At 35.7% G+C, this 27,800-nt stretch overlaps 2 protein-coding genes across 3 annotated transcripts in view; one reads left to right on the forward strand and one right to left on the reverse strand.

Annotated features, from left to right (window-relative positions):
* Window positions 1-27,800, reverse strand: part of LOC134608777 (poly(rC)-binding protein 3-like) — a 1,002,469-nt gene that overhangs the window by 255,717 nt on the left and 718,952 nt on the right. The window lies entirely within an intron of this gene.
* LOC134609402 (uncharacterized) overlaps window positions 11,861-27,800 on the forward strand; it is a 70,648-nt gene continuing 54,708 nt past the window's right edge. The window contains exons 1-3 of the mRNA XM_063453082.1: window positions 11,861-11,903; window positions 11,954-12,355; window positions 12,849-13,072. Of these exons, the coding sequence (XP_063309152.1) occupies window positions 11,861-11,903; window positions 11,954-12,355; window positions 12,849-13,072 (669 nt within the window). The remainder of the gene's footprint in view (window positions 11,904-11,953; window positions 12,356-12,848; window positions 13,073-27,800) is intronic.

Genomic DNA, 27,800 nt, shown 5'->3' on the forward strand with positions numbered 1-27,800 from the left:
TTAGTAGGAGCGTATTTTAAACCTTTACTTAAAACCAAAATTTGAGTGGCTGTTAAAACTTTTTGGGAGAGATTAAAAATTCCAAGTTTTTTCTCATCTATATGTTTTATTATTGTCTCTCTTTCCTTTCTCTTTTGTAATCTTCTTCCACTTCTCCCTCCTCTATACTTAAGCTTCTTTTCCTTGTTCTGGGTAGGTATGGGGTCTGTGTGTGAGGTAGGTTGTGTGTGCGAATATCTAAAAAATTATCCTCAATCTCTGAGTCAATTGACAGTAATTGGTACCTGTTGTTGTGAGAGTAATTAGGTGGTGATTTGGGAGCATCTGGATGTTTGTGGCCAAATCTAGGTCTTTGGGGTCTTGGTGTAGGTGTTGTGGATTGAGTGTAACTGGGCTTATTTGTGGTAGTGCGGTGAGGGAAATTTTGATAGTCTGGTGATTTGTGATACTTTTTGGTGTGATGGTTAGATGTCTTGTAGTTGTGTGATACTCTGTATCTATTCGGTGAAGAGTGTAGTCTGTCATAATTATTTTGGAAGTGAGTGGGGGGTCTTTGTCTGTTTTGAGGATAGTAATTGTTTTGACGGTGACGGTATGGTGGCAGTGGAGAAGAGTGATGTGAAGATTTGTTGTGACGGTAAGAGTTAGCTTGATGAGTGTGTTCATAATTTTGGTTTCTATTCTTAGTTGCGAATGTGTCAGTGGTGTATTTTTTGTGTAAATTATATGTCCTCACTTGATTATTGCCATAATCTTGTTTATCTCTCATATATTTTTTTATTTTGATATGTTTTGTGTCCGTCTCTACTTTTTCAATTTTACTTTGTATTAAGACTGAATTTTGTTTGTAGGAGTGAGTTTCTGTAAAGGGTAGTAGCTTTTCTTTAAGGTTATTTATCTCTATATCTAGAGTAGAGAGTTTTTTACTTTTCTTTATGATTAAGGTTTCCATGAGGCCGAAGGTGCATACCTCCAGTTTGTTGAACCAATCATTCATAAACTCTTCATCGTCTTGATCTGTAGTGGGTAATTTATACAGTCTTAGACCTCTTGGGGTAATTTTCTCGTCAATATACTTTTTCAGGGTTGCTATTTCCCATTTTAGTTTTATCTCTGAGGTTAAAGATTTCTCTAGTTGTCTAAATAGGTCTTGTTGATTATGGGTTGGATGTTCATTAAAAATTAGATCGCTGTTGTTGGTATCAAAAGCATGATTTATGTCTATAGTATAATTACGTCTATAATCAAAAATAGACATAGTTCCTATAGAGCACTCTGCTGCTGTCACCAGAGGGAAATGGATAGACAGAAAATAGGAATTGGATCAGCGCTGAGTGATCTGATAGGAAGGTAAACAAATCGAAAGCTGCAACCTATGGGTATGAGGTTCCCTCTAATAACCTCAAAGGAAAAATGGCAAAAACAAAATAATAGGTCGCGCTAGATACAAATAGATGAGTAGTAACAATGTAAAATAAATAAATAAAAATATAAAATAGAACAGGATCAGAAAGAATCGGAATAAAATTGTTAATATTGATATATATATCCACTTACATACACTTTAACAGTAAGTCATGGAACAGTTATAATGAATAGTCCCAATATTTTATAGTCTGCTTGTATATTCCAATGAATAAGTCGAAGGCTTGATATACAAGAATTTCCAATGAAGAGAATGGATCTTCTAATTCATCGAGTGTCTTGACTCCGTGGTGTACATGGAAAGATAAAGCAAAGAAACTCCAATAGTGCAAACTGAGGACCAATAAGAGCAGGATGAATATAGGAGAGGTATATTACTCACCTATTATTGAGCATAAACCAGCTCAAGTATAATAAGCATTCAGTGGCGTCTGCCCCCCACTGGCGGGATAAGGTGAAGATAATTCCTCGGTATAAAAAAAAGGGGGAAGAAAAACAACCAAATATAGTGCTCACTGTAGATATGATAAAAATAAATATAAACAGTAGAAATGCAGGTACTCACATTTGGATGAGCAGGATATACTGCTCAATCTATTCGTTTGGGTGGTATAGTCCCCACCTAGGATTCTTTAGCAGGTATCAGCTTCACAGTAGTATATGACCAGGTAAAATAAATAAATAAATAAATAAATAAAGGATATATGGCAAAAATAATTCTAGGTAAAACCAATATTCCTTTAATAAGATAATAAATATATAAAATTAGCCAAAACGCGTTTCGCCACACAGGGCTTTATCAACTGGCAATAGTAAAAATCAGCCTGGTACATAGATGCTTAAATAAGCTGAGAAAACAGATGCTTATTCAAATTTTAGCGCCAAAATGACGTCATCAATACACAGTATAAAATACAAATATATATTAAAACAGAGAAAATACAAGTCATTAATGATAATAATAAGAGGATGAATAAAACCCTTAATTATAACTTTAAAACGAGTGTTATTAAGTAAGAAGAATACAAAATGAAAAAGGAGTAATCAGTCACGTGATCGCGGATAGCCGCGATCACATGGAGTTCCCTAAAGCCTTTGGGTAATGTAGTGCACAGCAAGGAACATGGGAGGACCGGATGAGTGGGAAGGACAGATTGACACGTGATCGCGATCGTCCGCGATCACGTGGCATACCGCAATGGGCATTGGGTAATGTAGTTTAGACGGAGGTCGGCACAACATAGCACACCTCCGTCTCGGTAAACGAGCAGACTGCATAAAATAATGATGATTGACTGTGCAAGGGAAAATAAAAACGAGCATAATGGACATAAAGGGAGTAGTAATAGAATGTATAGGGAAAAGATAAATAAATAAAAACGAGCATAATGAGAATTAAAAGGAGAGGAAAAAAAGGAAAGGAGAGGGGAAAAAAAAAAAGGAGAAAAAACTTTGAAATAGTAAAAAGAGTGAAGAAAAGGAAATGTGTATATATAGACAGAGTATGATTATGTAAATATGTAGAGTGAGTATATGTTTGAGTGAAATGGATCTACAGGGATGACAAGAATATGTGCAAACTAGATAGTTGCCTTATAAATAAATAAACAGAGACAGCTTCTGAGAGAGTAGTGGGAAATAAATATAGAATTAATATAAATATAAATAAACAAGTCAGAATTAAGAAAAATTGTAACTTATATTGTAGCAACAGGATATAGGAAAATAATATGAGAGAAAATAGGTAAAAATAATAAAAATAAATATAAAAAATGAATAAAAATTAGATAAAAATAGAGTAAAAAGTAAAGATAAATATAAAGATAATCGATAGGAAAATAATAATAATAAATAACGGGAAAATAAATGGGTGAGTAAATAAGAAAATAAATAAATAAATGTGGAAGAATATATATAAAGAGATATGAATATAGAGAGCAGAGAAAAGAAAAATAAAGAGCAGAGAAAAGAAAAATAATAAAATAGTATATTATAAAAAGTTAAAAAGATCAAATTCTGCATTTAGTCCTTGTGGGGCAAGGGTTCTGAGTTGAAAGACCCAATACATTTCTCTTTTACCCAAAATATTGGTAATGTTACCTCCTCTCCATGGGAGGGTAACATGTTCTATCCCAATAACTTTCAGAAGTGTCGGGTCTTTATTGTGTATCATAAAGTGCTTAGAAACTGAGTGGTTGTCATAGCCCCTTTTGATGTTACGGCAGTGTTCTGCCACTCTTACTTTGAGACATCTCTTAGTCATGCCCACGTACTGTAATCCACATGGGCATTCCAATAGGTATATAACCCCTTTAGTGTTACAACCAATGAAGTCTTTAATAGGATAAGAGGTTTTTGTAATATTAGAAGAAAAATTAGTAATTTTCGAATTCGTGGTACCTTTTGTGGTTCTGCATACAATACAATTGTTACACTTAAAACAACCTTTAGGTTTAGATAAAAAATTCTTATTTTGTTGTACACTTTTTTTTGTATAATTTTTGGTAAGTATTGTTTTGAAATTCGGCGCTCCTCTAAATATAACATTGGGTCTATCTGGGATGTAGTCTTTTAAAAGGTCATCTTGTTTCAGAATGTGCCAGTGTTTGTTTATGATTTTCTTTAAGGTTTTATTCTTGTTGTTAAAATCTAAGATAATGGGCAATTGTGGGGGATCTGCTTTTTTCACTTTATATGTTAGGAGCTCTTTTCTTTCTCTCTCTTTTACCAACTCCAGAGCTACATCTAATTTTCTTACTTCATAGTTTTTTTCTAAAAACATATTTTTCAATGAGGTAGATTGGGTAATAAAATCAGCTGTAGATGAGCAGTTACGGTGAAGGCGAAGAAATTGGCTTTTTGGGATGCCATCCAACCAGGGTTTATGGTGGCAACTCGTCTGATCTATTATTGTATTTGTACAAACTTCTTTAAAAAAAGTTTTTGTTTGGATGCATCCGTCTTGGATAAAGATATTTAAATCTAAAAAATTCACTGACGTATTGCTGAATTCTGAAGTTAAAACAATACCTCTATCATTAACATTTAGATGGTCTAAAAACAGTTTAAGAGACATTTCTGAGCCTTGCCAAATAAAAAATAAGTCATCAATATAACGGAAATAGGAAACCAGGTTTGCCCGCCAGCAATGATCACCCCAGATGGCATCGGATTCCCAATCCGCCATGAAGAGGTTAGCATAGCTGGGGGCAAACCTAGTTCCCATAGCTGTGCCCTTCTTTTGAATATAAAATGAATCTAAAAACCAAAAGTAATTGTTGGTAAGAATAATATTGATACCTTGTGTAATAAAATTAATTTGAGAATCTGGGATGGAGCTGTATTGTTTTAAAATCCTTTCTACTGCCTGGCACCCAATATTGTGTGGAATTATAGTGTATAATGATTGTACATCACAGGTTACCAGTATATAATTGTGACACCATTTAAAATCACTTAAAAAAGATAAAAGAGTCAGAGAGTCCTTCAGATATGATCTCGTTTGTTTAACCAAGGGTTGTAATAAAATATCTATATATTCTGAAAGATTGGATAAAACTGATCCAATACCTGACACTATAGGTCTTCCAGGGGGTTCTTCAGCATTTTTGTGTATTTTTGGAAGAAAATAAATAACTGGAATTTTAGGGTAAAGGATATTAAGATAGTCTAATTCATGTTTATTTAAAATTCCCATCTCTACTCCATCTTTTAAAAATTCACTTAAAATTTCTTTGATATTGGAGGTAGGGTCATAAGATAATTTGTTGTATACCTCAACGTCATTAAGCTGACGATAGGCTTCTTTTATGTACATGGACTTAGATAAAATAACTAAACCCCCACCTTTATCGGCGGGTTTTATGACGATTTCGTCATCTTTTTGAAGTTCTTTTAACGCTTTCCATTCTTTCTGAGTGAGGTTTTGATGGTCATACTTATTGTGTTTAATTTTATCGAAATCTTTGAGAACCAGTTTTTCGAAAACTTCAATAGGGCCTGATTTAAAATTAGCAGGATAAAATTTAGAAGGATTTTTTAAAACGGTATGTGTAGTAGAGCTTTCCTTAGATGTGTCTGAATTGGGATGTTGTGAGGCTGAATTAGATTCCGTAGAGATGTGACTGTTATGGTTAAAAAATCTTTTTATTGTAGCTTTCCTTACAAATTTGTTAATATCGAGAAAGGCTTGGAAGGGTTTAAAGGCGTTAGTAGGAGCGTATTTTAAACCTTTACTTAAAACCAAAATTTGAGTGGCTGTTAAAACTTTTTGGGAGAGATTAAAAATTCCAAGTTTTTTCTCATCTATATGTTTTATTATTGTCTCTCTTTCCTTTCTCTTTTGTAATCTTCTTCCACTTCTCCCTCCTCTATACTTAAGCTTCTTTTCCTTGTTCTGGGTAGGTATGGGGTCTGTGTGTGAGGTAGGTTGTGTGTGCGAATATCTAAAAAATTATCCTCAATCTCTGAGTCAATTGACAGTAATTGGTACCTGTTGTTGTGAGAGTAATTAGGTGGTGATTTGGGAGCATCTGGATGTTTGTGGCCAAATCTAGGTCTTTGGGGTCTTGGTGTAGGTGTTGTGGATTGAGTGTAACTGGGCTTATTTGTGGTAGTGCGGTGAGGGAAATTTTGATAGTCTGGTGATTTGTGATACTTTTTGGTGTGATGGTTAGATGTCTTGTAGTTGTGTGATACTCTGTATCTATTCGGTGAAGAGTGTAGTCTGTCATAATTATTTTGGAAGTGAGTGGGGGGTCTTTGTCTGTTTTGAGGATAGTAATTGTTTTGACGGTGACGGTATGGTGGCAGTGGAGAAGAGTGATGTGAAGATTTGTTGTGACGGTAAGAGTTAGCTTGATGAGTGTGTTCATAATTTTGGTTTCTATTCTTAGTTGCGAATGTGTCAGTGGTGTATTTTTTGTGTAAATTATATGTCCTCACTTGATTATTGCCATAATCTTGTTTATCTCTCATATATTTTTTTATTTTGATATGTTTTGTGTCCGTCTCTACTTTTTCAATTTTACTTTGTATTAAGACTGAATTTTGTTTGTAGGAGTGAGTTTCTGTAAAGGGTAGTAGCTTTTCTTTAAGGTTATTTATCTCTATATCTAGAGTAGAGAGTTTTTTACTTTTCTTTATGATTAAGGTTTCCATGAGGCCGAAGGTGCATACCTCCAGTTTGTTGAACCAATCATTCATAAACTCTTCATCGTCTTGATCTGTAGTGGGTAATTTATACAGTCTTAGACCTCTTGGGGTAATTTTCTCGTCAATATACTTTTTCAGGGTTGCTATTTCCCATTTTAGTTTTATCTCTGAGGTTAAAGATTTCTCTAGTTGTCTAAATAGGTCTTGTTGATTATGGGTTGGATGTTCATTAAAAATTAGATCGCTGTTGTTGGTATCAAAAGCATGATTTATGTCTATAGTATAATTACGTCTATAATCAAAAATAGACATAGTTCCTATAGAGCACTCTGCTGCTGTCACCAGAGGGAAATGGATAGACAGAAAATAGGAATTGGATCAGCGCTGAGTGATCTGATAGGAAGGTAAACAAATCGAAAGCTGCAACCTATGGGTATGAGGTTCCCTCTAATAACCTCAAAGGAAAAATGGCAAAAACAAAATAATAGGTCGCGCTAGATACAAATAGATGAGTAGTAACAATGTAAAATAAATAAATAAAAATATAAAATAGAACAGGATCAGAAAGAATCGGAATAAAATTGTTAATATTGATATATATATCCACTTACATACACTTTAACAGTAAGTCATGGAACAGTTATAATGAATAGTCCCAATATTTTATAGTCTGCTTGTATATTCCAATGAATAAGTCGAAGGCTTGATATACAAGAATTTCCAATGAAGAGAATGGATCTTCTAATTCATCGAGTGTCTTGACTCCGTGGTGTACATGGAAAGATAAAGCAAAGAAACTCCAATAGTGCAAACTGAGGACCAATAAGAGCAGGATGAATATAGGAGAGGTATATTACTCACCTATTATTGAGCATAAACCAGCTCAAGTATAATAAGCATTCAGTGGCGTCTGCCCCCCACTGGCGGGATAAGGTGAAGATAATTCCTCGGTATAAAAAAAAGGGGGAAGAAAAACAACCAAATATAGTGCTCACTGTAGATATGATAAAAATAAATATAAACAGTAGAAATGCAGGTACTCACATTTGGATGAGCAGGATATACTGCTCAATCTATTCGTTTGGGTGGTATAGTCCCCACCTAGGATTCTTTAGCAGGTATCAGCTTCACAGTAGTATATGACCAGGTAAAATAAATAAATAAATAAATAAATAAAGGATATATGGCAAAAATAATTCTAGGTAAAACCAATATTCCTTTAATAAGATAATAAATATATAAAATTAGCCAAAACGCGTTTCGCCACACAGGGCTTTATCAACTGGCAATAGTAAAAATCAGCCTGGTACATAGATGCTTAAATAAGCTGAGAAAACAGATGCTTATTCAAATTTTAGCGCCAAAATGACGTCATCAATACACAGTATAAAATACAAATATATATTAAAACAGAGAAAATACAAGTCATTAATGATAATAATAAGAGGATGAATAAAACCCTTAATTATAACTTTAAAACGAGTGTTATTAAGTAAGAAGAATACAAAATGAAAAAGGAGTAATCAGTCACGTGATCGCGGATAGCCGCGATCACATGGAGTTCCCTAAAGCCTTTGGGTAATGTAGTGCACAGCAAGGAACATGGGAGGACCGGATGAGTGGGAAGGACAGATTGACACGTGATCGCGATCGTCCGCGATCACGTGGCATACCGCAATGGGCATTGGGTAATGTAGTTTAGACGGAGGTCGGCACAACATAGCACACCTCCGTCTCGGTAAACGAGCAGACTGCATAAAATAATGATGATTGACTGTGCAAGGGAAAATAAAAACGAGCATAATGGACATAAAGGGAGTAGTAATAGAATGTATAGGGAAAAGATAAATAAATAAAAACGAGCATAATGAGAATTAAAAGGAGAGGAAAAAAAGGAAAGGAGAGGGGAAAAAAAAAAAGGAGAAAAAACTTTGAAATAGTAAAAAGAGTGAAGAAAAGGAAATGTGTATATATAGACAGAGTATGATTATGTAAATATGTAGAGTGAGTATATGTTTGAGTGAAATGGATCTACAGGGATGACAAGAATATGTGCAAACTAGATAGTTGCCTTATAAATAAATAAACAGAGACAGCTTCTGAGAGAGTAGTGGGAAATAAATATAGAATTAATATAAATATAAATAAACAAGTCAGAATTAAGAAAAATTGTAACTTATATTGTAGCAACAGGATATAGGAAAATAATATGAGAGAAAATAGGTAAAAATAATAAAAATAAATATAAAAAATGAATAAAAATTAGATAAAAATAGAGTAAAAAGTAAAGATAAATATAAAGATAATCGATAGGAAAATAATAATAATAAATAACGGGAAAATAAATGGGTGAGTAAATAAGAAAATAAATAAATAAATGTGGAAGAATATATATAAAGAGATATGAATATAGAGAGCAGAGAAAAGAAAAATAAAGAGCAGAGAAAAGAAAAATAATAAAATAGTATATTATAAAAAGTTAAAAAGATCAAATTCTGCATTTAGTCCTTGTGGGGCAAGGGTTCTGAGTTGAAAGACCCAATACATTTCTCTTTTACCCAAAATATTGGTAATGTTACCTCCTCTCCATGGGAGGGTAACATGTTCTATCCCAATAACTTTCAGAAGTGTCGGGTCTTTATTGTGTATCATAAAGTGCTTAGAAACTGAGTGGTTGTCATAGCCCCTTTTGATGTTACGGCAGTGTTCTGCCACTCTTACTTTGAGACATCTCTTAGTCATGCCCACGTACTGTAATCCACATGGGCATTCCAATAGGTATATAACCCCTTTAGTGTTACAACCAATGAAGTCTTTAATAGGATAAGAGGTTTTTGTAATATTAGAAGAAAAATTAGTAATTTTCGAATTCGTGGTACCTTTTGTGGTTCTGCATACAATACAATTGTTACACTTAAAACAACCTTTAGGTTTAGATAAAAAATTCTTATTTTGTTGTACACTTTTTTTTGTATAATTTTTGGTAAGTATTGTTTTGAAATTCGGCGCTCCTCTAAATATAACATTGGGTCTATCTGGGATGTAGTCTTTTAAAAGGTCATCTTGTTTCAGAATGTGCCAGTGTTTGTTTATGATTTTCTTTAAGGTTTTATTCTTGTTGTTAAAATCTAAGATAATGGGCAATTGTGGGGGATCTGCTTTTTTCACTTTATATGTTAGGAGCTCTTTTCTTTCTCTCTCTTTTACCAACTCCAGAGCTACATCTAATTTTCTTACTTCATAGTTTTTTTCTAAAAACATATTTTTCAATGAGGTAGATTGGGTAATAAAATCAGCTGTAGATGAGCAGTTACGGTGAAGGCGAAGAAATTGGCTTTTTGGGATGCCATCCAACCAGGGTTTATGGTGGCAACTCGTCTGATCTATTATTGTATTTGTACAAACTTCTTTAAAAAAAGTTTTTGTTTGGATGCATCCGTCTTGGATAAAGATATTTAAATCTAAAAAATTCACTGACGTATTGCTGAATTCTGAAGTTAAAACAATACCTCTATCATTAACATTTAGATGGTCTAAAAACAGTTTAAGAGACATTTCTGAGCCTTGCCAAATAAAAAATAAGTCATCAATATAACGGAAATAGGAAACCAGGTTTGCCCGCCAGCAATGATCACCCCAGATGGCATCGGATTCCCAATCCGCCATGAAGAGGTTAGCATAGCTGGGGGCAAACCTAGTTCCCATAGCTGTGCCCTTCTTTTGAATATAAAATGAATCTAAAAACCAAAAGTAATTGTTGGTAAGAATAATATTGATACCTTGTGTAATAAAATTAATTTGAGAATCTGGGATGGAGCTGTATTGTTTTAAAATCCTTTCTACTGCCTGGCACCCAATATTGTGTGGAATTATAGTGTATAATGATTGTACATCACAGGTTACCAGTATATAATTGTGACACCATTTAAAATCACTTAAAAAAGATAAAAGAGTCAGAGAGTCCTTCAGATATGATCTCGTTTGTTTAACCAAGGGTTGTAATAAAATATCTATATATTCTGAAAGATTGGATAAAACTGATCCAATACCTGACACTATAGGTCTTCCAGGGGGTTCTTCAGCATTTTTGTGTATTTTTGGAAGAAAATAAATAACTGGAATTTTAGGGTAAAGGATATTAAGATAGTCTAATTCATGTTTATTTAAAATTCCCATCTCTACTCCATCTTTTAAAAATTCACTTAAAATTTCTTTGATATTGGAGGTAGGGTCATAAGATAATTTGTTGTATACCTCAACGTCATTAAGCTGACGATAGGCTTCTTTTATGTACATGGACTTAGATAAAATAACTAAACCCCCACCTTTATCGGCGGGTTTTATGACGATTTCGTCATCTTTTTGAAGTTCTTTTAACGCTTTCCATTCTTTCTGAGTGAGGTTTTGATGGTCATACTTATTGTGTTTAATTTTATCGAAATCTTTGAGAACCAGTTTTTCGAAAACTTCAATAGGGCCTGATTTAAAATTAGCAGGATAAAATTTAGAAGGATTTTTTAAAACGGTATGTGTAGTAGAGCTTTCCTTAGATGTGTCTGAATTGGGATGTTGTGAGGCTGAATTAGATTCCGTAGAGATGTGACTGTTATGGTTAAAAAATCTTTTTATTGTAGCTTTCCTTACAAATTTGTTAATATCGAGAAAGGCTTGGAAGGGTTTAAAGGCGTTAGTAGGAGCGTATTTTAAACCTTTACTTAAAACCAAAATTTGAGTGGCTGTTAAAACTTTTTGGGAGAGATTAAAAATTCCAAGTTTTTTCTCATCTATATGTTTTATTATTGTCTCTCTTTCCTTTCTCTTTTGTAATCTTCTTCCACTTCTCCCTCCTCTATACTTAAGCTTCTTTTCCTTGTTCTGGGTAGGTATGGGGTCTGTGTGTGAGGTAGGTTGTGTGTGCGAATATCTAAAAAATTATCCTCAATCTCTGAGTCAATTGACAGTAATTGGTACCTGTTGTTGTGAGAGTAATTAGGTGGTGATTTGGGAGCATCTGGATGTTTGTGGCCAAATCTAGGTCTTTGGGGTCTTGGTGTAGGTGTTGTGGATTGAGTGTAACTGGGCTTATTTGTGGTAGTGCGGTGAGGGAAATTTTGATAGTCTGGTGATTTGTGATACTTTTTGGTGTGATGGTTAGATGTCTTGTAGTTGTGTGATACTCTGTATCTATTCGGTGAAGAGTGTAGTCTGTCATAATTATTTTGGAAGTGAGTGGGGGGTCTTTGTCTGTTTTGAGGATAGTAATTGTTTTGACGGTGACGGTATGGTGGCAGTGGAGAAGAGTGATGTGAAGATTTGTTGTGACGGTAAGAGTTAGCTTGATGAGTGTGTTCATAATTTTGGTTTCTATTCTTAGTTGCGAATGAAACCAAAATTATGAACACACTCATCAAGCTAACTCTTACCGTCACAACAAATCTTCACATCACTCTTCTCCACTGCCACCATACCGTCACCGTCAAAACAATTACTATCCTCAAAACAGACAAAGACCCCCCACTCACTTCCAAAATAATTATGACAGACTACACTCTTCACCGAATAGATACAGAGTATCACACAACTACAAGACATCTAACCATCACACCAAAAAGTATCACAAATCACCAGACTATCAAAATTTCCCTCACCGCACTACCACAAATAAGCCCAGTTACACTCAATCCACAACACCTACACCAAGACCCCAAAGACCTAGATTTGGCCACAAACATCCAGATGCTCCCAAATCACCACCTAATTACTCTCACAACAACAGGTACCAATTACTGTCAATTGACTCAGAGATTGAGGATAATTTTTTAGATATTCGCACACACAACCTACCTCACACACAGACCCCATACCTACCCAGAACAAGGAAAAGAAGCTTAAGTATAGAGGAGGGAGAAGTGGAAGAAGATTACAAAAGAGAAAGGAAAGAGAGACAATAATAAAACATATAGATGAGAAAAAACTTGGAATTTTTAATCTCTCCCAAAAAGTTTTAACAGCCACTCAAATTTTGGTTTTAAGTAAAGGTTTAAAATACGCTCCTACTAACGCCTTTAAACCCTTCCAAGCCTTTCTCGATATTAACAAATTTGTAAGGAAAGCTACAATAAAAAGATTTTTTAACCATAACAGTCACATCTCTACGGAATCTAATTCAGCCTCACAACATCCCAATTCAGACACATCTAAGGAAAGCTCTACTACACATACCGTTTTAAAAAATCCTTCTAAATTTTATCCTGCTAATTTTAAATCAGGCCCTATTGAAGTTTTCGAAAAACTGGTTCTCAAAGATTTCGATAAAATTAAACACAATAAGTATGACCATCAAAACCTCACTCAGAAAGAATGGAAAGCGTTAAAAGAACTTCAAAAAGATGACGAAATCGTCATAAAACCCGCCGATAAAGGTGGGGGTTTAGTTATTTTATCTAAGTCCATGTACATAAAAGAAGCCTATCGTCAGCTTAATGACGTTGAGGTATACAACAAATTATCTTATGACCCTACCTCCAATATCAAAGAAATTTTAAGTGAATTTTTAAAAGATGGAGTAGAGATGGGAATTTTAAATAAACATGAATTAGACTATCTTAATATCCTTTACCCTAAAATTCCAGTTATTTATTTTCTTCCAAAAATACACAAAAATGCTGAAGAACCCCCTGGAAGACCTATAGTGTCAGGTATTGGATCAGTTTTATCCAATCTTTCAGAATATATAGATATTTTATTACAACCCTTGGTTAAACAAACGAGATCATATCTGAAGGACTCTCTGACTCTTTTATCTTTTTTAAGTGATTTTAAATGGTGTCACAATTATATACTGGTAACCTGTGATGTACAATCATTATACACTATAATTCCACACAATATTGGGTGCCAGGCAGTAGAAAGGATTTTAAAACAATACAGCTCCATCCCAGATTCTCAAATTAATTTTATTACACAAGGTATCAATATTATTCTTACCAACAATTACTTTTGGTTTTTAGATTCATTTTATATTCAAAAGAAGGGCACAGCTATGGGAACTAGGTTTGCCCCCAGCTATGCTAACCTCTTCATGGCGCATTGGGAATCCGATGCCATCTGGGGTGATCATTGCTGGCGGGCAAACCTGGTTTCCTATTTCCGTTATATTGATGACTTATTTTTTATTTGGCAAGGCTCAGAAATGTCTCTTAAACTGTTTTTAGACCATCTAAATGTTAATGATAGAGGTATTGTTTTAACTTCAGAATTCAGCAATACGTCAGTGAATTTTTTAGATTTAAATATCTTTATCCAAGACGGATGCATCCAAACAAAAACTTTTTTTAAAGAAGTTTGTACAAATACAATAATAGATCAGACGAGTTGCCACCATAAACCCTGGTTGGATGGCATCCCAAAAAGCCAATTTCTTCGCCTTCACCGTAACTGCTCATCTACAGCTGATTTTATTACCCAATCTACCTCATTGAAAAATATGTTTTTAGAAAAAAACTATGAAGTAAGAAAATTAGATGTAGCTCTGGAGTTGGTAAAAGAGAGAGAAAGAAAAGAGCTCCTAACATATAAAGTGAAAAAAGCAGATCCCCCACAATTGCCCATTATCTTAGATTTTAACAACAAGAATAAAACCTTAAAGAAAATCATAAACAAACACTGGCACATTCTGAAACAAGATGACCTTTTAAAAGACTACATCCCAGATAGACCCAATGTTATATTTAGAGGAGCGCCGAATTTCAAAACAATACTTACCAAAAATTATACAAAAAAAAGTGTACAACAAAATAAGAATTTTTTATCTAAACCTAAAGGTTGTTTTAAGTGTAACAATTGTATTGTATGCAGAACCACAAAAGGTACCACGAATTCGAAAATTACTAATTTTTCTTCTAATATTACAAAAACCTCTTATCCTATTAAAGACTTCATTGGTTGTAACACTAAAGGGGTTATATACCTATTGGAATGCCCATGTGGATTACAGTACGTGGGCATGACTAAGAGATGTCTCAAAGTAAGAGTGGCAGAACACTGCCGTAACATCAAAAGGGGCTATGACAACCACTCAGTTTCTAAGCACTTTATGATACACAATAAAGACCCGACACTTCTGAAAGTTATTGGGATAGAACATGTTACCCTCCCATGGAGAGGAGGTAACATTACCAATATTTTGGGTAAAAGAGAAATGTATTGGGTCTTTCAACTCAGAACCCTTGCCCCACAAGGACTAAATGCAGAATTTGATCTTTTTAACTTTTTATAATATACTATTTTATTATTTTTCTTTTCTCTGCTCTTTATTTTTCTTTTCTCTGCTCTCTATATTCATATCTCTTTATATATATTCTTCCACATTTATTTATTTATTTTCTTATTTACTCACCCATTTATTTTCCCGTTATTTATTATTATTATTTTCCTATCGATTATCTTTATATTTATCTTTACTTTTTACTCTATTTTTATCTAATTTTTATTCATTTTTTATATTTATTTTTATTATTTTTACCTATTTTCTCTCATATTATTTTCCTATATCCTGTTGCTACAATATAAGTTACAATTTTTCTTAATTCTGACTTGTTTATTTATATTTATATTAATTCTACATTTATTTCCCACTACTCTCTCAGAAGCTGTCTCTGTTTATTTATTTATAAGGCAACTATCTAGTTTGCACATATTCTTGTCATCCCTGTAGATCCATTTCACTCAAACATATACTCACTCTACATATTTACATAATCATACTCTGTCTATATATACACATTTCCTTTTCTTCACTCTTTTTACTATTTCAAAGTTTTTTCTCCTTTTTTTTCCCCTCTCCTTTCCTTTTTTTCCTCTCCTTTTAATTCTCATTATGCTCGTTTTTATTTATTTATCTTTTCCCTATACATTCTATTACTACTCCCTTTATGTCCATTATGCTCGTTTTTATTTTCCCTTGCACAGTCAATCATCATTATTTTATGCAGTCTGCTCGTTTACCGAGACGGAGGTGTGCTATGTTGTGCCGACCTCCGTCTAAACTACATTACCCAATGCCCATTGCGGTATGCCACGTGATCGCGGACGATCGCGATCACGTGTCAATCTGTCCTTCCCACTCATCCGGTCCTCCCATGTTCCTTGCTGTGCACTACATTACCCAAAGGCTTTAGGGAACTCCATGTGATCGCGGCTATCCGCGATCACGTGACTGATTACTCCTTTTTCATTTTGTATTCTTCTTACTTAATAACACTCGTTTTAAAGTTATAATTAAGGGTTTTATTCATCCTCTTATTATTATCATTAATGACTTGTATTTTCTCTGTTTTAATATATATTTGTATTTTATACTGTGTATTGATGACGTCATTTTGGCGCTAAAATTTGAATAAGCATCTGTTTTCTCAGCTTATTTAAGCATCTATGTACCAGGCTGATTTTTACTATTGCCAGTTGATAAAGCCCTGTGTGGCGAAACGCGTTTTGGCTAATTTTATATATTTATTATCTTATTAAAGGAATATTGGTTTTACCTAGAATTATTTTTGCCATATATCCTTTATTTATTTATTTATTTATTTATTTTACCTGGTCATATACTACTGTGAAGCTGATACCTGCTAAAGAATCCTAGGTGGGGACTATACCACCCAAACGAATAGATTGAGCAGTATATCCTGCTCATCCAAATGTGAGTACCTGCATTTCTACTGTTTATATTTATTTTTATCATATCTACAGTGAGCACTATATTTGGTTGTTTTTCTTCCCCCTTTTTTTTATACCGAGGAATTATCTTCACCTTATCCCGCCAGTGGGGGGCAGACGCCACTGAATGCTTATTATACTTGAGCTGGTTTATGCTCAATAATAGGTGAGTAATATACCTCTCCTATATTCATCCTGCTCTTATTGGTCCTCAGTTTGCACTATTGGAGTTTCTTTGCTTTATCTTTCCATGTACACCACGGAGTCAAGACACTCGATGAATTAGAAGATCCATTCTCTTCATTGGAAATTCTTGTATATCAAGCCTTCGACTTATTCATTGGAATATACAAGCAGACTATAAAATATTGGGACTATTCATTATAACTGTTCCATGACTTACTGTTAAAGTGTATGTAAGTGGATATATATATCAATATTAACAATTTTATTCCGATTCTTTCTGATCCTGTTCTATTTTATATTTTTATTTATTTATTTTACATTGTTACTAATAACACAATCATGTTGAAACTCCCTAAGTACCTCATTAATCAAATCTTGAAATACTGCAGGAGCATTGCAAAGTCCAAATGGCATAACCGTGTATTCGTAGTGGCCATACCGGGTATTGAATGCCGTCATCCACTCGTGACCATGCTGGATTCTCACCAAATTGTATGCCCCTCTAAGATCTAACTTGGTGAAGATCTTGGAGCCCTTAAGACGATCAAATAACTCGGTAATCAGTGGGATAGGATAGGCATTTCTGACAGTTATTTTATTCAAGCCTCGGTAATCGATACAAGGTCTCAGCGTGCCATCCTTTTTCTTAATGAAAAAGAACCCAGCCCCGGCCGGAGAAGAAGACCTCCTAATGAATCCCTTTTCTAAATTCTCCCGAATATACTCCTCTAGAACCGAGTTTTCCTGAACAGACAAAGGAAATACATGGCCCCTCGGAGGCATCGTGCCTGGTAAAAGCTTAATCTTACAATCAAATGACCTGTGTGGCGGCAAAGAATCGGCATTCTTCTTGTCAAATACTGCCTTTAAGTCTAGGTAAAGGTCTGGTATTTGTCTTTCTGTGAACTGAGTAGGATTCTCCGGTATGTTAATATTAGCTAAGGGAGAAACCTTGCTTAAACACCTATCCTGGCAGCCCTGGCCCCACGAGAGTATCTCCCCTAACTCCCAATCAATAATAGGGTTATGTTTCTTCAACCATGGGTACCCTAGAACTATGGGAACGGAAGGGGACGAAATGAGCATAAGAGATAAATTCTCCATGTGTAGGATACCAACATTTAAATCAATGGGTATGGTTTCACGAAAGATAACAGGGTCTAGTAGTGGTCTACCATCTATGGCCTCAACGGCCAAGGGTGTCTCCCTTAGCTGGGATGGGATGTTGTTTTTAATCGCAAAGGCCTGGTCGATAAAATTCTCTGCAGCACCGGAATCTATTAATGCCATAGCCCTTACTACTTCCCTCTCCCAAGTCAAGGAAACTGGTAGCAGAAGCCTGTGATCTTTATAATTAGGAGTAGAGGACAAAATAGAAACACCCAAGGCCTGTCCTCTAGAGAGACTTAGGTGCGAGCGTTTCCCGGACGGTTAGAACAGTTCGAGAGTAAATGACCTTTGGCTCCACAATACATACACAAACCCTCTCTTCTTCTGTACTTCTTCTGTACTCAGAGAGGCGGGTATACCCTATCTGCATAGGTTCAGGAAGCAAAGATACCGTGGAGTCAGGACTTGGAAAAGAGGGAGCTAACCTAAAAGAAGGTCTTCGGTTCCTCTCTCGAGTGTTCTGTCTCTCTCTTAAACGTTCATCTATACGAGAGATGAACGAAATTAAATCTTCTAAATTCTCAGGGAGTTCTCTAGTAGCAACCTCATCAAGGATTACATCAGATAGGCCATTCAAAAATACATCCATATACGCCGGCTCGTTCCACTTGACTTCTGACGCCAGAGACCTGAACTCTAGTGCATAATCCACAAGTGTTCGGTTCTCCTGTCTCAGGCGCAACAGTAATCTGGCTGCATTAACCTTTCTACCTGGAGGGTCAAATGTTCTTCTAAAAGCAGCTACAAATGCGTTATAGTTATATACTAATGGGTTATCGTTCTCCCATAGTGGATTGGCCCATCTCAGAGCCTTCTCAATAAGTAGGGTGATAATAAATCCTACCTTTGCCCTATCTGTAGGATAGGAGCGAGGTTGCAATTCAAAGTGGATACTAATTTGGTTTAAAAAACCACGACACTTCTCAGGCGCCCCACCATAGCGTACTGGGGGGGTAATGCGAGAAGAAGCACCCACTGTGGCTACCTCTAAACCTGAACTGACAGGAGAAATAGGGGTATTACGTATCTCCTCTGGTGGGTTATTGGCACGAGATAATAGTGCCTGTAGCGCAAGTGCCATCTGATCCATTCTGTGATCCATGGCTTCAAACCTAGGATCAGGAGAAGCAAGCTGACTGTTTGTACTTGCAGGATCCATTGGCCCTGTCGTAATGTCAGGATCGGGACAGGGATCCAACACGCAGCGTACAAACAGTAGCCAGATACGTATACCGGACCTTAGAATGGCCGGACTAACGTAAGTAGTACTGAGAGAATAGTCAAAGACAAGCCGAGGTCGAGGGTAACAGAGGACAGGAGAGCGAGAGACAAGCCGAATAAAGGATACAGAGGTAAGCAGAGTAGAATAAACAAGCCGGGTCAAAACCAAAGGGGATAAGCAGAATACAAGCACTGAGTGACTAGAACAAGCTAGAACCACGACAGGGCAATGACCTGACGAAAGAAGCTCCGTTAAATACCCTGTTCAGAAAAGTAACCACGCCTCTGAGGCGTCCTGATTGGTCCTGCAGCACTTGACTGACAGGTCGTTCCGGTAGTGTCCTGACGTACTTCCGGACGTGATGCTGTAAAAGGCAGTCACTCCCTCGCGGCCGGCTTTGCATGACCGGATAGACCGCGAGAAAGGGAGCCATCAGACCGTCCGGATGGAGGAACTGCTAAGTCTCTACCTCTTTCGGAGGTAGAGACCACAGGTACCCTGACATTTATAAATCGCTGGTAAGACCACATCTTGAATATGCTGAGCAATTTTAAGCACCTGTTCTAAAGAAGAATATTATGGCACTAGAAAAAGTGTTGATATGGCTACAAAATTAATAAAAGGAATGGAACATTTTAGCTTTAAACCTCTTTAGTTTAGAAAAACGTCAACTCAGAGGGGATATGATAACATATCTGGGGCCAATACAAACCATTGTGTGGAAATCTATTCACAAACAGGAGTTTACATAGGACACGAGGCCATGCGTTTAGACGGGAAGAAAGACGATTTAGTTTAAGGCACATTAATTTTTTCATTTTTTTTTACCGTAAGAACAATAGGGATGGGGAATTCTGTGCCTGAAGAAGTGGTTTTATCAGAGTCTATACAGATGTTTAACCTCTTAGTGAAAAGATCGTTTTTCAATTTTCTTACCGCTAAGGACCAGGGCTGTTTTTACATTTCTGCGGTGTTTGTGTTTAGCTGTAATTTGTCACACATATTATATACCGTTTTTCCCGCCATTAAATTGCCTTTCTAAACATACCATTATTTTCATCATATAATATAATTTAGTATAAAAAAAATTATAAAATATGATGATTTGTTTTTTAAAAACACACTTTCTCGAACTTTGACCCCCAAAATCTGTTATGCATCTACAACCGCCGTACCTGGTCCTTATTGACTGTTTTTGTCTACCTAGTACGTCCATGGTCGTTAGGGGGATAAATGTATTTATATTGTCATTCTAAATGTATTTTGATTTAAATATATATGTATATTAATATCAAAATGCAATTGGAAAACAATTTAATTGGTATATAATTTTAAAAAAAAGTATTTCATTTTGTTAAATTTATTTCTTTTTTTATAATATTTTTACAATTTTATTTTTTTCAATGTATTTATTTAATATTTTTATTATATATATATATATACATATATATATATATAACATTATACTTATATATATTTATATATACATATATAATTAACAACATTCTAAGTGTATTTTAATATTAATATTAATATATATAGTTAATATTAAAATACACTTTTAATAATGGTGTAGGTGTGTTTATGTGCATGTAAAAGTACTTAGATCATATATATATATAGGATCTAAGTACTTTTGCAGGCTTTAGGGGGACAGCCTAAGAGCTCAGACAGGCACTGCATAAGCCGGCTATTACGGCTATGTGATCGCGAGGACCCCACGATCACATGGCCTGGGAGGGCCGGATCGGGCAGTGGGGGTGTGCCTGAGCTCCCAGGCAGATCCCAGGATCGCAATCGCTGGCGGGGGATCGCCAGCGATCAGGTAAATCCCGATCTACTAAATGACGTACCAGGTACGTCCGCGGTCTTTAATTACCGTTTTTTTGGCTGACGTAACTGGTACGTCACCGGTCACTAAGGGGTTAAACAGCAACTAGATGCATATTTGCAAAAACATAATATTCAATGATACCATTTTTCAACTTTAGGGAAATAGCTTTTTGATCTAAGGAAAGATCTGACTGCCATTCTGGGTTTAAGAATTGATTTTTTTGTGTGTTTGTGTGTTACAAAATTGGAAGTGGTTCACACTGTTTTTTTGTTGTTTTTTTTACCTTCCTTTAGATCAACAGCAAAAAACAAATGTGAGGAAGGCAGAACTTGATGGACACATGTCTCTTTTCAGCTATGTAACTATTTAACAGCAGTCCCAGGTTGCTGCTTTAGATCTAGATTTCAGCCTTAATACATAAACACATATTTTTTCTTCTGATACTTTGATTCACTAATAAGTACAAAGACATAGAAAAAATAATTTGTCTCCTGAGTGATGAATCAGACATTAGAGACAAGCTGGACCCACTATCCTGAGGCTGAATACTGGTTGTAGTAGTGTTTCTTCGGGTGATGGTGGCCCCAGCAGAAGAAGAGGTAAAAAAAAGAAGAGATACAGCGCTAACTCAGGCAGCAGCATAAGGTCTGTTACTTGGATACCCTAATAACCCAAGAGGAACAAGGAAAAAATGACAGAAAAAAACAGACTGTGCCGAATAAGAAATACTAGATAATCTCATACAGATATATACAGATTTATATATTTATATAAAAATATTGAGATATAACAATAATAAAGAGTCCCAGCAGAAACAGTATTTTATTTTGGAGATAAGAACCTTTTGAAAGTAGTGCTTTTTTGGAGGTCAGTCTGTTATCCTCCTTAGTGTTCAAGTAGACAAAAATTTAGTGCAGATGAGGAATTCTGTTAGTGTCATCAGTGATCATGTTCGAGGAGGTGTCAGTATTACTTAAGACCATGGCACTCTGCATACATAGTAATGGTTTCTAATATTGGTCATAACACCATGCCAATTTCATATGCTGTGAAAACAGACGCTTTGACAGTACATATTTGAAAACTGAGAATGGGTTCTTACGTGAGCGAGATCCTTGGCAAGAATCTATTTGTATGTCCTTAACTATTTTCTGCATGTTGACAGACAGATACAGATACAGAGAAAAACACATTGAAAGACACATGCACCTACAAATAATGGTACATTGACAAACATATATATACATACAAAGCTATCAAATATCCACAGACAGTACATCGCGTGTACCTCTATAAGGAGTCCAAACATCAGTTGTCATTGGCCCCTGACTAATGGCCAGGCCCTGGGAAGTTCACAGTTTTGAAAAAGTTAAATGTATCCTTTTTTGAGTTACTATTTTAATATCTTTATTAATATTACAAATGCATTAGAACCGTAAAGCTCTAATGGGTCACCCTGAGAAACATCGGATTGGACCAGTGATCACTGATAACAGTGATCTCACAGCTGCAGCGCTGAGGCCATGATGGTACTAGATAAAAATGTAAAAGTACGTTTATTTTCTTTCAAAAGAGGAGTTAATACTCTAAACATGCACAGGAGCACTCCGCGTTACAAGTTACAGTGTTCCTTTCACAGACTACAAATACTATATAGTAGAAAAGACTGGTTTCATTTAAGATCCTTAGTAACAATTAAGATAAACAGATATAGTGGGAACATATAGGTCAATACATTGTTATGGAATCCCGTGATCAGAGCAGATGCATGGATTAATGCTATGGATTTTCAGTGGAGGCGGCACAGCTTGACTGCTACCAGCATGACCATATTTAAAGATTTGATTAAGGAAGGTCCCTCCACCTTCGTATTAACTGAATGACAAAGAAAATTCCACAAAGATTTTTCAGTCATGCGAAGAGATATTTTCATCTTGGAAAGATTGACATTGCTTTAAAGTATACTGATTTAAACAACACGATTTAAAAAAAGAATGCCACGTGATTAGCTAACGTTTACTTGTGCATATCCCAAATTGCTGCATTAGTGACACTTAAAGACTACAGCCTTTTTACTTGTGCACACAGGCAGGAAGAGTAGTCTGAATTTCATGATATGGCGAATGAGGCTAAGTAGTATTTCTTGTATTTTTGTATGACTATAGGAACAAGCTGCAGTTAGGTATTAAAGGGTTACTCAAAGTACTATGACCACTTCAGTGATTTGAAGTCGTCATGGTGGTAGGAGTCTATATGTGCAAAATGTATGCTTGAAACACTGCTATTTTTAACTGTGTGCAGGGGGCTAGTTGCACCACCAGCACACATGACTAAGGCAGCCCAGAATGGGCTGCCCAAAGTCAAATCTGTGCATATTTTGCATCTGTTGTCAGTGCTGGAGACAGACATGATAAACTTCACTCTTGCAGGCAGGGCACCTGAAAAGGAACATAATTTTCCTCTCCCTTCCAGCCTTTAGGCCCTGCCTCCTGTCTCCCTTCACTAATTGTAAAAGGCTTTTTTCATTTTTAGAAATTAAAATCCCCCTTCGACGCTCTCTCCCCTTGTTCCTCCCCCCAAACATGCAGTTTTTGTAAAAAAAATTTAATTACTTAAATCACTTTGTTTTTAAAAAAAGACAGCTGCCAGACACAGTTGTGCTCCTTAGACCACAGTAGCCAAAGCAACATATTGTGAAATAAGACAGAAAAATCAAGTAATACATTCAAGTTTAACAGGAAGAAAGGGATACCACATTTAAGTTAAACAAGGAGAAATAGACTGGAATTTAAAGTGAATAGTATGGTGGGTGGCCTTTCTGTCAATTAAGTTAATCCATAATGTTAGTTTTGAAATCCATAATGTTAGTTTTGAATGACTATGCCAATATGGATACTGTAAATATTACGTTGCTGCACACTCTTTTTAAAAACCTATTCTTTTTTTTTTTTTTTTTTTTTTTTTTTGCAGGAAGGCTGAAATGAAGACAAAACATGCCAACATAATTTTTTTACATTTAGTACTAGATTCTATTACAGGAGATACATAGAACTCTAGTAACTTACATCCATGTTTACCTTGCACATTATAATGTAGACCTTAATGAGATCTTGTAATTATTAATACCGAGTTGAAAAATGCATGTATGATCACTTGAAAAATTGTAATTAAAAGTCCTGTTCATACTAAAGTTAAGTAAAGTGAACCCTGTTTGCAAGATAAGTTACAGATATGTTTATATTTAGCCAATCACTCCCATGCTTTGCTTAAATTAAATTATCATAATCTGAAATAACACCAAACAAAACCAAGTTCCCCTTTTCTATGCTCCTGTTGTGTTCTAAAGAAATAGCCCTGGTGAACGAGAATCTAACAAAAGATGTTACTATAGAAAGGTGCGTATTGGGAGATGAATATTAAATAATTCCATAGCCGTTCCGTATCTCATAAAATACTCTGAAGTGTTTGCATAGGAATTGAAGGAAAGATAGAATTATCAAGATATTAAAACAACAATGCCCATCCAAAATGTATGAATGAGTAAAGAAAACACTTAAGAGAGTGATGAGAAAGAGTCCAGCTGGCCTTAAAGAAGCTACAAGCAATGTGTGACAATAACACGATTCTCCTTCCATATTTACTTGCATAGTACAGTGTACTCCACAAACCTGAACTGTGACTTAAGCTGGCAAAATGGAAGTAATATCTCATGAACAAGGATACCCAGGCTAATATAAGATTTATTAAAGAAATATTCAACACTCCAAAACTCTGTGGAAATATCTTAACCGATAAGGTACCTAGTCATGGTGGTGGAAGCGTTATTATGTTATACTAACCAGGACAGAATCTCAAAAACTCAACCCAACCATTCACCTTGGTCTTGGATCTCTGCTCTGCTCTGCCCCCCTCTAGCTCTCCTCCACTGAGTACCTAGTCTAGTTACATTCCTCTTTGCACCTTTTCCTTCCCTGAGATTGCAGCAGTTTGTTTTTCTGGAAACGTGAGTTAGCACCGGGCACACTGTGTCACTGTTTTCTGTCTGTGATAGGCCCGTGTAAACATATGGAGAAAAAGTTCCAATAAACAGGAAGTTTGATATGATCTACTGGCACTTTATATTGTAACAGACTTCTTTAGGAAAGATTTTGCAATTTGGTTAAACAGTTTTCTATCAATTGTCCAGCAAGTTCCTTGTTGCTGACATCGATTACATGATTATTCCGGTTGAAATTGTGAGATTTGACATTACTGATTAGAGATGGCCTTTATGCTCTGTCATGTTGATACCTTAGCCTACACTCCTGCCAGTGTAAAGGTTATCCTGATGCCAAGATGACAGGGGCAATGCTTGGCCCTGAACTCTGAGTGGGGTCCTGAAAAGTCACAAGTTCATTGCCCCGAGTTCCATGTAATTCTGAGAGAGAAATAACATCCCCAATTGTATAGTTTTTGACTGTGCCACATTAACACACTGTATATGAAGTAAATGATACAGCACATTATGCATTCAATATGGGTGTAGTGTTTTAATGCAGTGCAGTGCAGTGCAGAGCTAGTTAACACAGCATAGCTTGGAGTTAATACAGCAGGTGTGGAGTTTATAAATATAGGTTCATGTAATATAGGTTCAAGTAATACTTTGAATTCAGAGATTTTGTGTCACAATGTGATTTATAGAATATGTTATGGTTTAAGATTGGACTTAAATTGATGCTATAGTCACCTAAACAACTGTAGCCTAATGAAGCGGTTTTGTACAGAGCATGCCTCTGTAGTCTTACTGCTCAATACTGCCATTTAGGAGTTAAATCACTTTGTTTATACAGAACTAGTCACACCTCCCTGCATGTGATTCAAACAACATTCCTAAATACTTCCTGTAAAGTGAATTCTAATGTTTAAACCTTTTTATTGCACATTCTGTTTAATTTACAATTTATCTCATTATCTGTTAAAAGCCTTCTAGACCCTACAGGATTGAATTAAAGTTCAATTTACAGAGCAGGAGATAAAAACATCTAGAGCAAGTTTATATGTGATTGCAAATGATAATTTTCATGCAGGCTGTGTAACTGACATCCGGGGAAGTGTGGCTAGGGCTGCATGGACAGAAGCAAAAATGATTTAACTTCTTAATGGCAGAGCATTAAGCAGTGAGACTACATGATCTATACATAAAAACTTCTTCATTAAGCTAAAGGTGTTTTGATGCCTATAGTATCCTTTAAGGCATAATATAGGACTGGATTTAGTAGGGGATTCCATAAATATATATGGCAGGCTGGATGCATTTACTAAAAAGAGCACCCATCGCAAGCCCTGAAATTGTTCCCCCATCCGTACAGCGCTAGCAGCCCCCAACTTACCCCATCAGTGTCTCTGCCCTCAACTCACCAACACCAGCATTCCCACATCCAAACCACTGACACTAGCATCCCTGCTGCATCCCTAAACTGCCTGCCTAGCACCTAGAACCAAATGTCCAGAATCCCAGGTAACAGGAACTCCACACCTGCGCCGAGGATGGCCTGTAGTGGGGGTGTTGAGATCCTGTTGCCTGGGATCCGGGACCGTTCAGTGATACTCTACTCAAGTGTCACCCACGTATCCTCAATTCAATTAAAGTTGGAGCGATATGGAAAACAGGAGGACAAAAAAACTACGGAATATGGTGTAGTAGTTTAGTTGTTGGTGATTATAAATAAAGAAATAAAATGCACTTACAATTTTCTGGAGATTTAAATCATATCCAGGTATTTGCACTTGGACGGCGTAATCCCTGTTTGTGGATATGCTGATTGTGGTCCTAGTCTTTGTCTTGTGTTAAAGGATATCCTTAGGCCAGTCAGCAGCTTGTGGTGGTCAGCATTGATAGAAGTATTTTCTTTCCAAGTTTCATTTTATGGCAGTATGAGTTGATTAGAGTATACAATAAAAATAAAAATAAAAACATAGAATACAGCTCTCTGTAAAAATGGTAAAGAGAGGTATACTCACAAAAGGAGAGCAAGAACGTTATGCGCAATTATATACAGCTTAGGTGGTGTCTTCCCCACCAATGACACTGAAGTATGAATCCTCCAGATAAAGTCTTCAGAGATAAAAACAGGAATGTCCAAATGGGATATATTTTTTTTTTTTTATTTAAAACCAAATTAATAAAACCAATAATATAATGTAAAACACCAATAAAACACTATCGTGTTTCGCCACAGTAAGGCTTTTTCAAAGTGTTACAGAGATATGGACCTGTCCTGTTTAATAAGCTTGTATATATTTTTTTAAAATGGTCAGATGATGTCACCAATCATTTGATCAATCAATCAATTGACATAAAACTTAAAGGGACACTATAGTCACATGAACAACTTTAGCTTAATGAAGCAGTTGTGGTGTATAGAATATGCCACTGCAGCCTCACTGCTCAATTCTCTGCCATTTAGGAGTTAAATCCCTTTGTTTATGAACCCTAGTCACACCTCCCTGCATGTGGCTTGCACAGCCTTCCATAAACACTTCCTGTAAAGAGAGCCCTATTTAGGCTTTCTTTATTGCAAGTTCTGTTTAATTAAGATTTTCTTATCCCCTGCTATATTAATAGCTTGCTAGACCCTGCAAGAGCCTCCTGTATGTGATTCAAGTTCAATTTAGAGATTGAGATACAATTATTTAAGGTAAATTACATCTGTTTAAAAGTGAAACCAGTTTTTTTTTTTCATGCAGGCTATGTCAATCATAGCCAGGGGAGGTGTGGCTAGGGTTGCATAAACAGAAACAAAGTGATTTAACTCCTAAATGACAGTGAATTGAGCAGTGAAATTGCAGGGGAATGATCTATACACTAAAACAGCTTTATTTAGCTAAAGTAATTTAGGTGACTATAGTGTTCCTTTCATATTATACAATGTGCATAAGAGAACTGAAAAGGGGTATAGGAGTACTTAAAATACTGATAAAATAACTTTAAAACAAATTGTGTAATTAAAAAGCAAACTAAACAAAAAGGGAGGGTTGGGTCATTTTAAGAAAGGTGTACCAAGATGGCCGCCACGATATCCCTTATATGAATCCCAAGATGGCCGCCGCTGG

Source organism: Pelobates fuscus, chromosome 4, assembly GCF_036172605.1.
Source record: "Pelobates fuscus isolate aPelFus1 chromosome 4, aPelFus1.pri, whole genome shotgun sequence".
NCBI classification, from domain to species: Eukaryota; Metazoa; Chordata; class Amphibia; order Anura; family Pelobatidae; genus Pelobates; species Pelobates fuscus.